The sequence below is a fragment of the Lampris incognitus genome, chromosome 5 (genome assembly GCF_029633865.1).
Source record: "Lampris incognitus isolate fLamInc1 chromosome 5, fLamInc1.hap2, whole genome shotgun sequence".
NCBI lineage: Eukaryota > Metazoa > Chordata > Actinopteri > Lampriformes > Lampridae > Lampris > Lampris incognitus.
In genome coordinates, this window is record NC_079215.1 from 60,247,872 (window position 1) to 60,262,240 (window position 14,369).

A 14,369-nucleotide genomic window follows, 5' to 3' on the forward strand; every position below is an offset into this window, starting at 1 on the left:
GAAGCATTGAGACCACTGATATGAGTAAATGTTAGGCTAATCTATGAATGATGGTGCTTAAATGTGACAGTAAGCCATTTGCTTGTGACTTTTTAATGACATAAATGCTTCAAAATTCATAAAATGAAGGTGGACCTCATTTTTTATCAATACTATTTCACATTACTAAAATATGGCGAACTGATGACTTGATCTGTGACCCTGGGACTCATTGATAAACTGTAGTTGGTGTCAGGGGCAAAAATGTTAAAAGTGTCATGGAAATTCATTGCAAGATGAGGCCCATTTCCCTTTTCATCTAGGCTAAATTTGTTTATTTATATTTAACCCATTGCAGTCAGGGGACCATTGCAAAGTTTTTGTGTAAAATGTGTCTTGTTAAAATGAAAGCACCTAGGATTTACATCTTTCCGTTTTCTGACTTCGCCACCAAATTGCCGCTACAGCTCTGGCAGTCAATTATCTTTTCACAACACATCGTCAGGGTGCCCACCACATGATGTACGCCAGATTTCAACATAATTGGTTGAAGGGTCTAGGTTTTAAAAGTGGCAGAAATTGACCAAGATTCATGTCAAGTAGTGAAAGAAGTCTGACCAAAGGTATCAACAGAAAAAGGCCCTATTTCACTGCATCATAATGATTGCTAAGGGTGTTTGTAGGTGGTTGCCAAAATTTATTAGGTGATTACTGGGGTGTACTGTATTATTTTAAGGTTCTAAGAGGTGGTTATTAGGCTGTTGCAAGGTGGTCTCTTGGAGGTTACTAGTGCATTGCTAGGTGGATGCTAGTGTGTTTTCGTCTAAAGTGGTTATTAGGATGTTGTAAGGTGGTCTCTAGGATGTTGTTAGGGCATTGCTAGGTGGAAACTAATGTGTTGTTGGGTGATTGCCAGGGTGTTTGTATAGGTCATTGTTGGGTCGTTGCTAGTCCGGGGGATGTGTTGGGGGATTAGAGTGGAAGAAGGGGTGGGAGTGTTTGGATGGTTATAAAAGTTAAGATATGGAAATAAACTCTATAATATAAGTGGTAGTTTCAAAGGAGTAAAAGGTAGTTTACAGGAATGAAGTTTAGAAGTTAAAGGTGAAATGATAAAAAAAATAAATGTTTGAAAGTAAGAAAAGTTCAGTCGAAAAATAAGTGCAGAGGGGAAGTGCGTAGACCAAAAGTAGTTATAGAAGTAGTACTTAGGAATTACGAATGCAAAAGTTTGGGAGTAGACTTTATGCCTGTACCTTTAAGAAACTGACCTTTTTTGCCAGACTGCATAGCTGTGAAGCTGATGTGACTGAAAGTCCCTTGCTGAATGAATGACACCCTATTGTTGAAACACACACTGGTGGTACACACAAATGCTGCTCTGGATTTTGTTGTCCATTGAGTCCGATGATGATGTATACTGCTATATTTCAACAGTCAGGTCTTTGATGGTTGAATAGTCCGATCCTGGAACCACATGCAGATGGGGCATGTGTAAGTGGTAGTGGTATATCAGAATCAAATTCAGAATATTTTATTTACACTTTCAGACAGAAGACGTTTCTGAACATTTTAAAAGTTGAGTGGAGGTTCTAGCTGAAAGTATGACTAAGTTGTTAGGTTCCAAAGTTTTGTGAAAACACAGCCTGTAAAGTCTAGAGAGGCTAGAGTTGCTGTTGATGTCATTTACTGTAGCAGAGTTCAGTCCACTCGCGTGAGCAGTGTTGGAAAAATTATCAAACCTGAACTGTATCTCAAAAAGTATAAAAGATATTCAAAAGATGATATAAGCAAATAAAGTATTCAGTGATGCCCTGAGGGAGTTTGGTAAGCTGGCTGACCAGGTTGGTTTTTACGGCAAACCCCATCCAATGGATCCTGGGGATCATCAACAGCTTTTCCCTTCCAGAAGAAGGTGTATCCTCCCTTCTCCTTAAGCTTCCCTTCTGTAAGTGTGTTCTCAGAGAGAGCCATGATGTCAATCTGTACCTCCGCAGCTTCCTAGCAACAAAGGCAACTTGCCTCAGGTCAATTGGTCTGGAATTGGTGTCGAGAGTTTTCACATTCCATGTTCCAAAATTGATGCCTTATTCCAGTGCGGAAGTTCTTGAGGATGGCTATGTTTAGGGCACCTTTTCCAGCCACTTATCTAGATCCTGAAAAGGACTGCTCAGACATGGATATAACTGCCGAAGGGCTCTTCTGCCTTAGTCCAAGAGCCCAGGAACTGAATCTAACACCCACTGCCTGTGTGCAAAGCCATGAATAGGAGCTCCTAGACAACCCTCTGTTCTGCTCCTGTCACCATTAGCTGGTTGCCACAGGGCTTGAAATGCGATGTGCAGTTGGTCTATTCCTTGCAGGTGGATGGATGTCTGTGCATCACATCTTTTAGCATGGGGAGACTGTTGCACTGCTGGTCACCACATGATCCTTAACAGAGACAGACCTGGGTCCAATGACATGGACTCCACAACAGTTGGGGGTCTCCCTCTGCTGCAGCCTTCCTCTGCCTTCACTGCTATTGTGATGCTCCGCCTATATGCCAGTCACCATGCCCCGCCTATTTCACTGTTGAGGTCTTCTTTGGGTCGCCCCTCCCCTTTGACCTTACTGCGATCGGCGACCCCACCAGGAGCCAAGCTCCAGGCGGCGGCGTCCTTGGGATCATCATAACACACAAACTTCTCCAACACAAGGTGGCGACCCTCCGGGGGATCAGTATTATTAGTATTGATACGGTCAATGAGGATTCAAGCAGATTCAAGTTTGGTGTCAATACAGCAAAGATTGGCCAAGATATGGCATCTTGTTTGTCATCTATGCCATTGAATTTTTTTGCAAGGTATGGGCACACGCTTTCAAAAATCAAAACTTAGATAAACGTTCTCAGGGATATTCTCAATATGTTCTGATTTGCATTGGTTAAGGATTGGTCAAAATTTGTTGAAGTAGCAGCGAAAAAAATGTTGGCCAAAATTTTATAAATGGCAGGAAGTCCAATATGGTTGAACTCTGCATGACCCAAGGAATCAGATGAAACAAGAATCATGATTCTAGGTCAAATATAAGTCAAATTGTGGACTGTTGGTGGCATTAGAGGGTTTGAAGGGAAGATCCCAAAATTGATGAAAGGATGTTTGGGGCTCCCCGGTTTCATCAAAAATCTGCCAATGGCTCAATGGATTGCCATTGAATCCCACTGCAGAAGTATGATAATGAGAAAACACAAAAACAATAGGTCCCTGCACCTTTGGTGTTTGACCCATAATAATAAAGAATGGGTAAATACTACAATACAAGCGATACAAGAGGCTGAAAGGAGTTTCCTCCGTAGGGTGTCGGGGCTCAGCCTTAGAGGTAGGGTGAGCAGCTCGGCCATCCGGTGGGAGCTCGGAGTAGAGCTGCTGCTCCTTCGCGTCGAAAGGAGCCAGTTGAGGTGGTTCGGGCATCTGATTAGCATGCCCCCTGGGCGCCTTCCTTTGGAGGTTTTCTGGGCACGGCCAACTGGGAGGAGACCCCGGGGTAGACCCAGAACTCTCTGTAAGGACTACATGTCCAGTCTGGCCTGGGAATGCCTTGGGATCCCCCAGGAGGGCGTTGCTGGAGAGAGGGACGTCTGGAGTGCCCTACTTAGCTTGCTGCCACTGCGACTCGACCCCGGAGAAGCAGCTGAATATGAATTTAATGAGTAAATATTATCATTGTAAGAGAGCTGTCATCAAAACAATTGGAACATGCTTTAAAAGATAACAATGTGAGCAAAAACGGATTGTATTAGGGAACTTTAGAATTAAGGTATCTACTTCCTATTCAAGTCACAAACTGTGCATGTGGTGCTCTTTCTGTTGTTGGCAGCATTAACCTATTGTTAGACCATGTAAGGGATAATCCATGTCGAGGTGGTGTTCTGTCGGAAAATAATGAATGACAGAAGTGGAAAAACTTACCAGTGAAGGAAAATTGGCCTCTGCGAAGGTCATTTTTCATTAGAAACCCACCAATAATCATTTAAAATTATCTAACCAGACTTATTTGCGCATATTTAGCTTGCTAACAACTAGCCTACAAAGGCTTCATGGAGAGAATTATTTTGAAATGGAACAGGAATGGTGATGAGATTGCAGCTTGACAACAGTCTTGAAAACGGTTTGCGGTTCAGAAATAAGCAACCGCAGAATGCTTTAATTGACTAATCACAATCGAATATTCCATCGTATCTAAAGTAAATATCAACAAGGTAAGTGCAGTCGTATTCTGTTAACACATGTACATTGCCACATGTCGCCCAGGTGACCAGGTAAGCCATCGTGGAGCTCTAACAGGAGGCTACTATGACACAAGGAAGTCTCGTTTGGAGTTGCAGAAGGATATGAGGAAGGCTGAGGAGGAGCTGGGTGAGCTGGAGGCAAAGCTCAACGAAAATCTGCGCAGGAACATTGAACATATCCTTTCTCTTATTCTCTTTGTTCTGATTCACACCCCCTACACAAAACATACTGTACAACACTGCTGTTGGTGGAGTCTAATATCTAAAGCCCTGTACAAAGTAATGGGTGCTTACTTTGGTTTTTCACAACATACAATAGTCAGAAATTGGCCAAAATATTTAGTTTTAACAATTGGCATCATAGAGCACTATAGAATAATAATATTGTAGCCAAGATTGCATGTCATGTTTATTGTGTTAAGTGCACATAAGAGTGAGTGGAACAGTCAAAACACAAAGTAGATTTACATTGCCACATATCACTGCCATAAGAATATAAAATCTTTACTGCAGGTAGGGTTAGACACTAAGGCAATGTATTGCTCCCTCTGAGTTCAATCGTATCTTGATGTGCAATCAATGATCCAAGGCATCTATCTATATACTTTTTAAACAGCCAAAAGATCGAATCAATTCAACCATTTCTCAACACAATACACATGGTGCATTATGATGCAATTCAATACAATATAATGCAATTGGGCAAACAGTTCCATTTAAGTTCTGCTTATGCTACAGTTTTCCGACTGTTTGCAATAGGAAATCCTCATATGTGTACGTCAACTCAATGCTGCGGAAAAGATGGACCAGGGTGTAGGCCTCTTCAGTCTTCTAACTGTGGTAGTGAGAGGTGCAACTGAATCGAGGAGAAAGGAGCCAAGACTTCAGGCAGCTGCTGGCCAAATGCAGCTACAGTGGATGGACCAGTGTGGCGAGTGGCAATTACATCTATGCCAAAATTAACTGGACAGGCCAATAATGCTTCAAATTTGATGAGAAAATGATCTGACACAGGAGGTGTGGTTGGCAAGACATTCAGATCAGAAACAGCTGTCCCTTTAGATAAAACCAAATCAATGGTGTTACCACTGCAATGAGTCGACTCTTGAACGACTTGAGCAAACCCAAAAGTATCAACTAGTGCCAGAAAGGCTTTACTTAGAGCATCAGCAGCCTTATTCAGATGAACACTGAAATTACCAAGAATTAGAATCTCGCATCACAATGAGTAACAAGATCTTAGACAGATTCTTCAAGAAATTGTGAGTGAGAGCCATGAAGTTGATAAGAGTATCACAATCTGGACTGAGATGACTCTTCATGGCTGAGGGAGATGGACCCAGAACTAGGTCCTCAAAAGACAGGAATTTAAAGTCAAGTCTAGAAGTCAGATTGAAAATATATTTATATATTAAGGCAACACCCCCACCTTGTTTATTTGCCAGAGCTACATGGGCATAAGTATAGTCGGGTGGGGAAGCTTCATCTAAGGCAGCGGTCGGGAACCTATGGCTCGCGAGCCATATATGGCTCTTCCGGTGACGGCATATGGCTCCCAGACAATTTTGAGTTGAAAAAAAAATCAGTTTGGAACTGATTTTAAAATACTTGTGATATTTCTTAATAATACTGTGTCATTTTAAAGTGAACAGAAATTAGTTTTGAAGATAAATTTCACGGGTCACGGGTCACCCGTGGGTCGGGTCGGGAACCAATGGCTCGCGAGCATGTCCGGGTCATTGTAAAGGTGAAGAAATCAATTTTTTTCAGATAGCCAACTAGTTTATCCGCTTCAACCCTTGTAACGGAAAAGATGGCGAAAGGAAAAAAAGATGATGATTACCGTGCATTCCAGGCTGCGTGCACAGAGGACTTTGCATTTGTGGAGAGAGCAGGATCTGCGGTATGTCTAATATGCAATGATAAAATTGCATCGATGAAACGGTCAAATATAAAGCGGCACTTCGATACGCACCATGCTTCATTTGCATGGAAATCTCCAGCGGGGGACGGCAGGAAAAGGGCACGCGAGGAGCTACAGCGGAGAGTGCAGACGAGTCAGCAGCAACTACGTGTGTGGACCAAGCAAGGTGACGGGAATTCCGCTAGCTTTGCGGGGGCTTTGGCAATAGTAAGGAATGGAAAGTCATTCACAGATGGCGAGTATGCCAAAACATTCATGCTTGATGTGGCCAATGAACTGTTTGATGACTTCCCAAATAAAGACAAGATAATCAAACGAATAAAAGACATGCCCCTGTCAGCAAGAACTGTGCACGATCGTAGCATCGTGATGGCAAATCAGGTCGAGGAAACACAAATTAAGGACATAAACGCCGGGACATACTTTTCTCTCACGTTAGATGAGTCAACAGACGTTAGCCATCTATCTCAGTGCAGTATCATTGCCAGGTATGCTGCAGGTGACACACTGCGTGAGGAAAGCTTGGCTGTTTTGCCAATGAAAGGGACAACAAGAGGAGAGGACTTATTCACGTCTTTCATGGAGTTTGCTAAAGAAAAAAAACTACCGATGGATAAACTTATTTCTGTCTGTACTGATGGTGCACCCTGTATGTTGGGGAAGAACAAAGGATTTGTAGCGCTTCTCCGTGAACATGAAAAGAGAGCCATCCTAAGTTTTCATGGCATCCTGCACCAGGAGGCGCTTTGCGCTCAGACGTGTGGCCAGGAGCTTGGTGAGGTGATGTCGCTGGTCATTCGAGTGGTCAACTTTATTGTTGCCCGAGCTTTAAATGATCGCCAGTTTAAAGCTCTGTTAGAAGAAGTTGGGAATCATTATCCCGGTCTGCTTTTACACAGCAACGTGCGTTGGTTGTCAAGGGGGAAGGTGCTCAGCCGTTTTGCAGCTTGCCTGAGTGAAATCCGGACTTTTCTTGAAATGAAAGGCGTCAAGCATCCTGAGCTAGACAACACTGACTGGCTCCTGCAGTTTCACTATCTCGTGGACATAACTGGCCATCTGAACCAGCTCAATGTGAAAATGCAAGGTATTGGAAATACAATCTCATCCCTTCAACAAGCAGTGTTTGCATTTGAAAGCAAGCTGGAAGTCTTTCTCAGGGACATTGAAACAGGTCGTCTTCTGCACTTTGAAAGACTGCAACAATTTAGAGATGCATGCTTAGCAAGTGACTCCACTCAACATCTGGATCTCCAGCAGCTAGCTGGCTTTACGTCCAATCTCCTGCAGTCATTCAAAGCACGTTTTGGAGAATTTCGTGCGCGCACTGGTCTTTTCAAGTTCATCACTCATCCACATGAGTGTGCAGTGGACAAAATCGACCTGACATGCATCCCCGGGGTCTCTATCGGAGACTTTGAGCTGGAAGTTGCTGACCTGAAGGCATCAGACATGTGGATGAGTAAGTTCAAGTCACTTAATGGAGAGTTGGAAAGTCTTGCGCGACAGCGAGCAGAGCTGGCGAGGGAACACAAGTGGACGGAAATGAAAAATCTTCAACCTGAAGACCAGCTGATTCTTAAAACTTGGAACGAGCTTCCTGTGACATACCACACAATGCAGCGTGTGAGTATTGCCGTATTGACCATGTTTGGCTCTACATATGCATGTGAGCAGTCATTCTCGCATATGAGGAACATTAAGACCAACCTACGCTCACGTTTAACTGATGGAAGCCTCAACGCCTGCATGAAGCTCAGCCTCACCACGTATGAACCAGACTACAAGGCCATCAGCAAAACCATGCAGCACCAGAAGTCGCATTAAAAGTAAGACATATTTAATTCATTATACTTTAAAAATACTATATGGCTCTCAATGAAATACATTTAGAAATATTTGGCTTTTATGGCTCTCCCAGTCAAAAAGGTTCCTGACCCCTGATCTAAGGGAAGGAAAACATTTGTTTTCAGCCATGGCTCATATAACTCGATCATATCGAAACTATGTTCAAGTATCAGATCACTTGTTAGTAATGCTTTGGTAGACAATGATCTGATATTTATGAAACCAAATTTAAGCATCTTGTGGAAGTGATCAATAGTAGGCAGAACTTTAGAGCTACCAAAAGGTGAAATATTAATTGGAATTAGACACCTTGTTGACAAATTTGACATTTTTGATAACATTAGATGTTTGGTTCTGTAGATTATTAGGTACTTTGTTGCACATTTCAGTATTACCAGTGGTAGGAATGATTAATAGGTTATTGTGATTCACACATTTAGGAGAGGAGCACTTGGGAGCAATACAACAGGGTAGGGAGACGGTCTTAATGTTACAGACCAAGCTGTCAGTCTGATAATCTATACTATGAGAAATTGACCTTTCGCAAAATACCGCCCCAGAACGGTGCTTGTCCAATCCTACCTTAGCAACGGTTTCTATGTGAGGGAGGTCCGTCAAGCTTTCAAACACATAGCAAAATGCTGAAATGGTGTGCCTATGGGATCTGCAAATCGGATACTAGATATCTGAACAGTTTGGAGGGGGTGTAATTTTCTTTCCCTTCCCGAAACCCAGAACGCAAGAAGCGCAATGTCGGTAATAGATTTCGCAGTATAGCAGACCCCATGGCTAGCTTAATCCATCCAAAATCAACAAAAATACCTGCCTGCTCCAAGCTAAGCTTGCTACTAGCTATTATTGATAGCTAACACAGCTAACGTATTATTACTGTTACTTTTACCCACACAATTATTATTACCATTATTAACATATGAACGTATTACTGAAACAAAATAACATTATTAATGTACCTGATGAACATAACCAGCTTAGTCTGTGTCCAGAGATACCTAATTTAATGATAGCTAATGATAGCTAGCCCACTAACATAACTTTGTTATGCTAGTCACAGTTTAGCCAGGTTCCACCTTTCATTTCAGAGCATAAAGACCCGCGGGGAGGGTCCGCTGGGATGGTCTCTGGCCAGTCTGACCTCCTCATATCCGGCCTATTTTAAACGTTTCTCCCCCTCTGTGAGCTCCAGGTGGGGACTGGTCTTTTGGAAAAGTCATCCCGCCCGCGGGGGCATCTTGTTTGCCTTATTTTGTTGAAAATACCGGTTCTGGTCCGAAGGTAAAAAAAAAATAATCATGGGGCGGTTCTCCTGGCCCCGGGGCATGTCCCTGGCCGCCCTGTGACCCCCAGGAGCCCATACAGTACCCCCGAAAAAGTCTGAATAAAAGCGCTATGGGGAACCTTGGCCAAAATCAACACTATAATATGGTGATGTTGACAATGGATTATCAAAAATATACCAATAATAGCTGAAATATGGAACTTATCCTACAGTGCAAGAGCACAGTTGATCCACAATGTGTTTCAGAATTAGTTGATGGGGTTTCTCATTCTTTGATTGCGACCGGTAAGCTTTACGCTCAATTACAGTTGCATCCGGCAGCCCGGAGTCCACGCAAGTCAGTTTTACTTTTAATATTCTCAATGTATTCCGCCACCGCATACTGTAACCCCTTCTGCCTCTCACGGGGTGATATTAAGGATGAATTACTCCAAAATACATCACTTATTTTCTCTGGGAATGCGCTGATTTCTTCCTTCGTGTTTTGGTGTTTTTCAGCTACTTCCTGGATAGTTCTGAAATGCTTGAAGGGCATAGCAACAGTAACTAAGGGGGGCGGGACTTTGCGAAAGGTCAATTCCCTGACTAAACATATTAATGAAACTTGTTGACTCCACATCCGCACTAGATTTAAACTAGGGCTGAAGGATTAATCAAATTCAAACCAAAATTGCGATATAACGCAATTTTCAAATTGCAAAGGCTGCGATTTAAAGAAAAGTGTTGTTTTTTTTTATGTTACATAATCTGGGTGGCACGGTGGCCTCACAGCAAGAAGGTCCTGGGTTCGAGCCCCGGGGTAGTCCAACCTTGGGGGTCTTCCCAGGTCGTCCTCTGTGTGGAGTTTGCATGTTCTCCGCGTGTCTATTTGGGTTTCCTCCAGGTGCGCCGGTTTCCTCCCACAGTCCAAAGACATGTAGGTCAGGTGAATCGGCCGAACTAAATTGTCCCTAGGTATGTGTGCGTGCGCGTGCGTGGGTGTGTGTGTGTGTGTCTGCCTGCCCTGTGTGATGGCCTGGTGGCCTGTCCAGGGTGTCTCCCCGCCTGCCGCCCAATGACTGCTGGGATAGGCTCCAGCATCCCCATGACCCTGAGAGCAGAATAAGCGGTTTGGATAATGGATGGATGGACACTACATAATCTAACCAATCAGAGGGTCAGAAATGCCTGGCCATGTGGGGTTCACGTACACACACTCACATGACATGCGGGTGAGAGCAGTAAATGAAGAAAACCGCTTGCCTCGCTATGCTTTGATTCTAGCAGTAACGTTACTATCTTGTGAAAATGGCCTCGGCAGAACCGAACACTGAAGAGGTGGCTTTAGTGTCAAAGAGGAGCAGTACGTCGGTTGTCTGGACCTGTTTTGGATTTAGGAAAGAAGATGCTTAACAAAGGCGGCGCAGTGGTTAGCGCGGTGGCCTCACAGCAAGAAGGTCCTGGGTTCGAGCCCCGGGGTAGTCCAACCTTGGGGGTCGTCCTGGGTCATCCTGTGTGGAGTTTGCATGTTCTCCCCGTGTCTGCGTGGGTTTCCTCCGGGTGCTCCGGTTTCCTCCCACAGTCCAAAGACATGCAGATCAGGTGAATCGGCCGTACTAAATTGTCCCTAGGTATGAATGTGTGTGTGTGTGTGTGTGTGTGTGTGTGTGTGTGTGTGTGTGTGTGATATTCTGGCAGCCTGTCCAGGGTGTCTCCCCACCTGCCTCCCAATGACTGCTGGGATAGGCCCCAGCATCCCCACGACCCTGAGAGCAGGATAAGTGGTCCGGAAAATGGAATGGATGGATGCTGAACAGTCAGGTATTGTGCAGAACATGCCTTGCTACCATAGCTACAACACCCGGCAACACTACAAACCTTTCCAGCATTTAAGAAAGCATCACAAGGCCATATATTACAATTGTATGGCTAGAAACCCCAACCACTAATGTGGCAGGTAGGCCAAATACCACCCGGTACGGATCACTGACTTTTGAATCACAAACTATCACAAACTTTTGAAATGCCTATATTTGGCATCATTAACTGAGAAACCACAAGGAGTTTTTATTGAGTACCAAAAGTTGTTCATGAAGGGGGAAAAAAATGCAAGAAATTGACTGAAAACGCTGGGAAAAAATGGCTTGCGAACCGGCGTCTGTGGTCGGGAGGAGCGGAGTCGGATAACGCGCGCGTGTGCAGTGTCCACTTCGCCAAAAAAATGACTGCATAACATAAGGATCATGTCCAACATATCTTACTTTCTGTTTATACCTTTCTCTCATAATATCGTCTAAACTAGCACAGTTCGGGCTAAACTAGCTCCATCTCATCCATTCTGCTTTTCACCTCCTGCCCTCCATCTGAATCTCGCGCATCATCAGAATCACGTGACTGCAAACAAGCTATGTCTCCATATGAATGAGATTCAAAACGGCATTGCGAAATTACTCAGGCGATAGTGTAATTCGTAGGGAAAGATATGATGCCCCTCAACACGGTGACTTAACACCTTCCGAATTAAACCCATTTTATCTTGTTTATTACTTAAAGTTATGTTCAAGTATGATATAGGTCATTCTTTCATAGCAATGTAGAAACTTCTTAACTTTTTCACAACTGACAAATGGATGAATTTATCCTTAGTCCTCAAGACATTGACATGGATAATATGTGGTCTCAGCAGCCTGTGATGGATTATGTGTAGGGCCACAAAGGCCTGACTCATTGAAGTCAGGCTGTACTCATCTGTGTGTTTGCACACCTGTTTTGTGTGTGATGCTCCCCCATAATAAGTGGGTGTGTTATGGGTCAATGGGTAGACCTGGTTATGTGTGTACCTGCGTGGGCAAAAAGATAGCTGTGCTGACGAGAGAGCGCCAACTCCCTTTGTGGCTGGGTGGTGAGTCAGAAGGCAAATCAATTATTTTAAATCCTGTTGTTATGTCACCACTGCTGACCTTCAGATTCGCAGGTTATCAGTTCAATGTACCTCATTAATCCACTCAGTCAACCAGTCCATTTCATCTTCTCATCTTGCTTTTGACACCCGCAGCATATTGTATTGGTGGAAGTATTGATCTCATGCAGCATGACAGGGTGATTACGCACAAGCTCCTGCAGTTCTGTTGCTGTGTAGCGTGTGTTATTTATTTATTTATTGGGGGGGTTCCCCCCTTTTCTCCCCAATTGTATCCGGCCAATTATCCCACTCTTCCGAGCTGTCCCAGTCGCTGCTCCACCCTCTCTGCCGATCTGGGGAGGGCTGCAGACTACCACATGCCTCCTCTGATACATGTGGAGTCGCCAGCCGCTTCTTTTCACCTGATGGTGAGGAGTTTCACCAGGGGGACGTAGTGCGTGGGAGGATCACGCTATTCCCCCCCCCCCCAGTTCCCCTGAACAGCTGCCCCAACCGACCAGAGGAAGCACTAGTGCAGTGACCAGGACACATACCCACATCTGGCTTCCCACCTGCAGACACAACCAATTGTGTCTGTAGGGATGCCCGACCAGGCCGGAGGTAACACGGGGATTCAAACCGGCCATTCCCATGTTGGTAGGCAACGGAATAGACTGCTATGCTACCCAGGTGTCCTGAGTGTGTTCATTTTTTTATGCAGAGGGAGCGTCTGGGTAGCATACAGCTAACATAGTAGTATGCTGGTAGTTCTTTTGCTGTGTGTTAGCAAGATTAAGAAGTCTTAGTATTGCAAAATCTACAACTTAAAAACAAAACAGCAAAGTACAAGCTGAACAATATTCTGTTTAACTTGGGTTAAATTGGAGCTTTCCTCTGAACAACATGTTGAAAACCAGATCAAATTATCTACGTGGTTTGTCGATTATTTACCATGCAGAAGCTACTTATTGAGTACAGTGCAGAAATCCCTCTACCAAATGTGACATCACTTCTTGAACATCTTTACCGAAACAATACAGTGATCTGAGTGCATCCAAGTCTGACACTTGAGCTTTACAGTTTTCTTATGATCCGTAAATGCCTTAACGGCCGCTTTCACGTATCAACAACGAGATCGACCAGCTGATGAACCAAATGCAGCAGATTGAGACCCAGCAGAGAAAGTTCAAGGCGTCCCGAGACAGCATCTTGTCAGAGATGAAGATGCTGAAGGAGAAGAGGCAGCAGTCTGAGAAGACGTTCATGCCTAAGGTAGCTGATTACTTCTTCATTTTAAATCAGGTCATATTAAAAAAAAAAAAAGAAATCAGCTGTGGCTCTACAACATGGTTAGAAATAACACCTTCAGTTAAAAGTCCTGAACATGTACAGACAAATCATTTTTGGTACTTCCTGTCAGTCATATTTAAGACTGTAGCCAATCCACCAGTATTCAAATCCACTTTTGTAGATCATCAATGCTTAATGTTCAGGTTGAACTTTTTCAGGAAAAACTAATATTGCTGATAGCCTATTTAAATCTTCAGTGTTATAGGCAGATGCAGAAGAAGGGGGGTAGGTCCGAGTTTGAAGAGGAAATGAAGTTGTGGCTAACAATCAGTTCAGCCATGTTTTATTTGTTTCGTGGTGGGGAAAGTGCTTTGACTCTGTTTCACTGAAACTTTATCTCAAGTCTCAAACACCAGTGTTGTTTCTGGTATCACCATAGGTAGCTGTAAGTTGAAGGCCCAATCTGGGATTTATTTGCCCACATAAAATTGAGGTATTTTTGAATACATAATTGAAATGTTTGAGACTGAAAATAAACATTTTGTGTAATGCTCCAGCATTTGTAATTGGAAAAAAATTTGCCTGTTTTATGACAATGTTTACAAACATTGCCAATGTAAATAAACATTTTATAGCATCAGAAAACATTAAAAACTCAGATTTAATTTATGTCTCAGTCCCTGAAGTAAGGGACCCTCCAAAAATTTGGGAGTGCTGGAATGTTCCAAGCCTGTTTTGCATTTTGGTAGCAGGGCTACCCTTTTGTTTACATTTAAATAGGTGATTGCACCTTTTAAAGGATAACTAAACCATGAAGTATTTTAGTGAGTTAGCAGACATGTGCATGTTAAAAACCATGTATAAGGTAAAAACATGTCAG

General features: G+C 43.5%; 1 protein-coding gene across 1 annotated transcript in view; it reads left to right on the forward strand.

Moving 5' to 3' along the window:
* The window catches only part of smc3 (structural maintenance of chromosomes 3), a 93,124-nt gene that overhangs the window by 45,093 nt on the left and 33,662 nt on the right, over window positions 1–14,369 (forward strand). Inside the window, exons 19-20 of the mRNA XM_056279704.1 lie at window positions 4,272–4,424; window positions 13,320–13,471. Coding sequence (XP_056135679.1) covers window positions 4,272–4,424; window positions 13,320–13,471 — 305 coding nt within the window. The remainder of the gene's footprint in view (window positions 1–4,271; window positions 4,425–13,319; window positions 13,472–14,369) is intronic.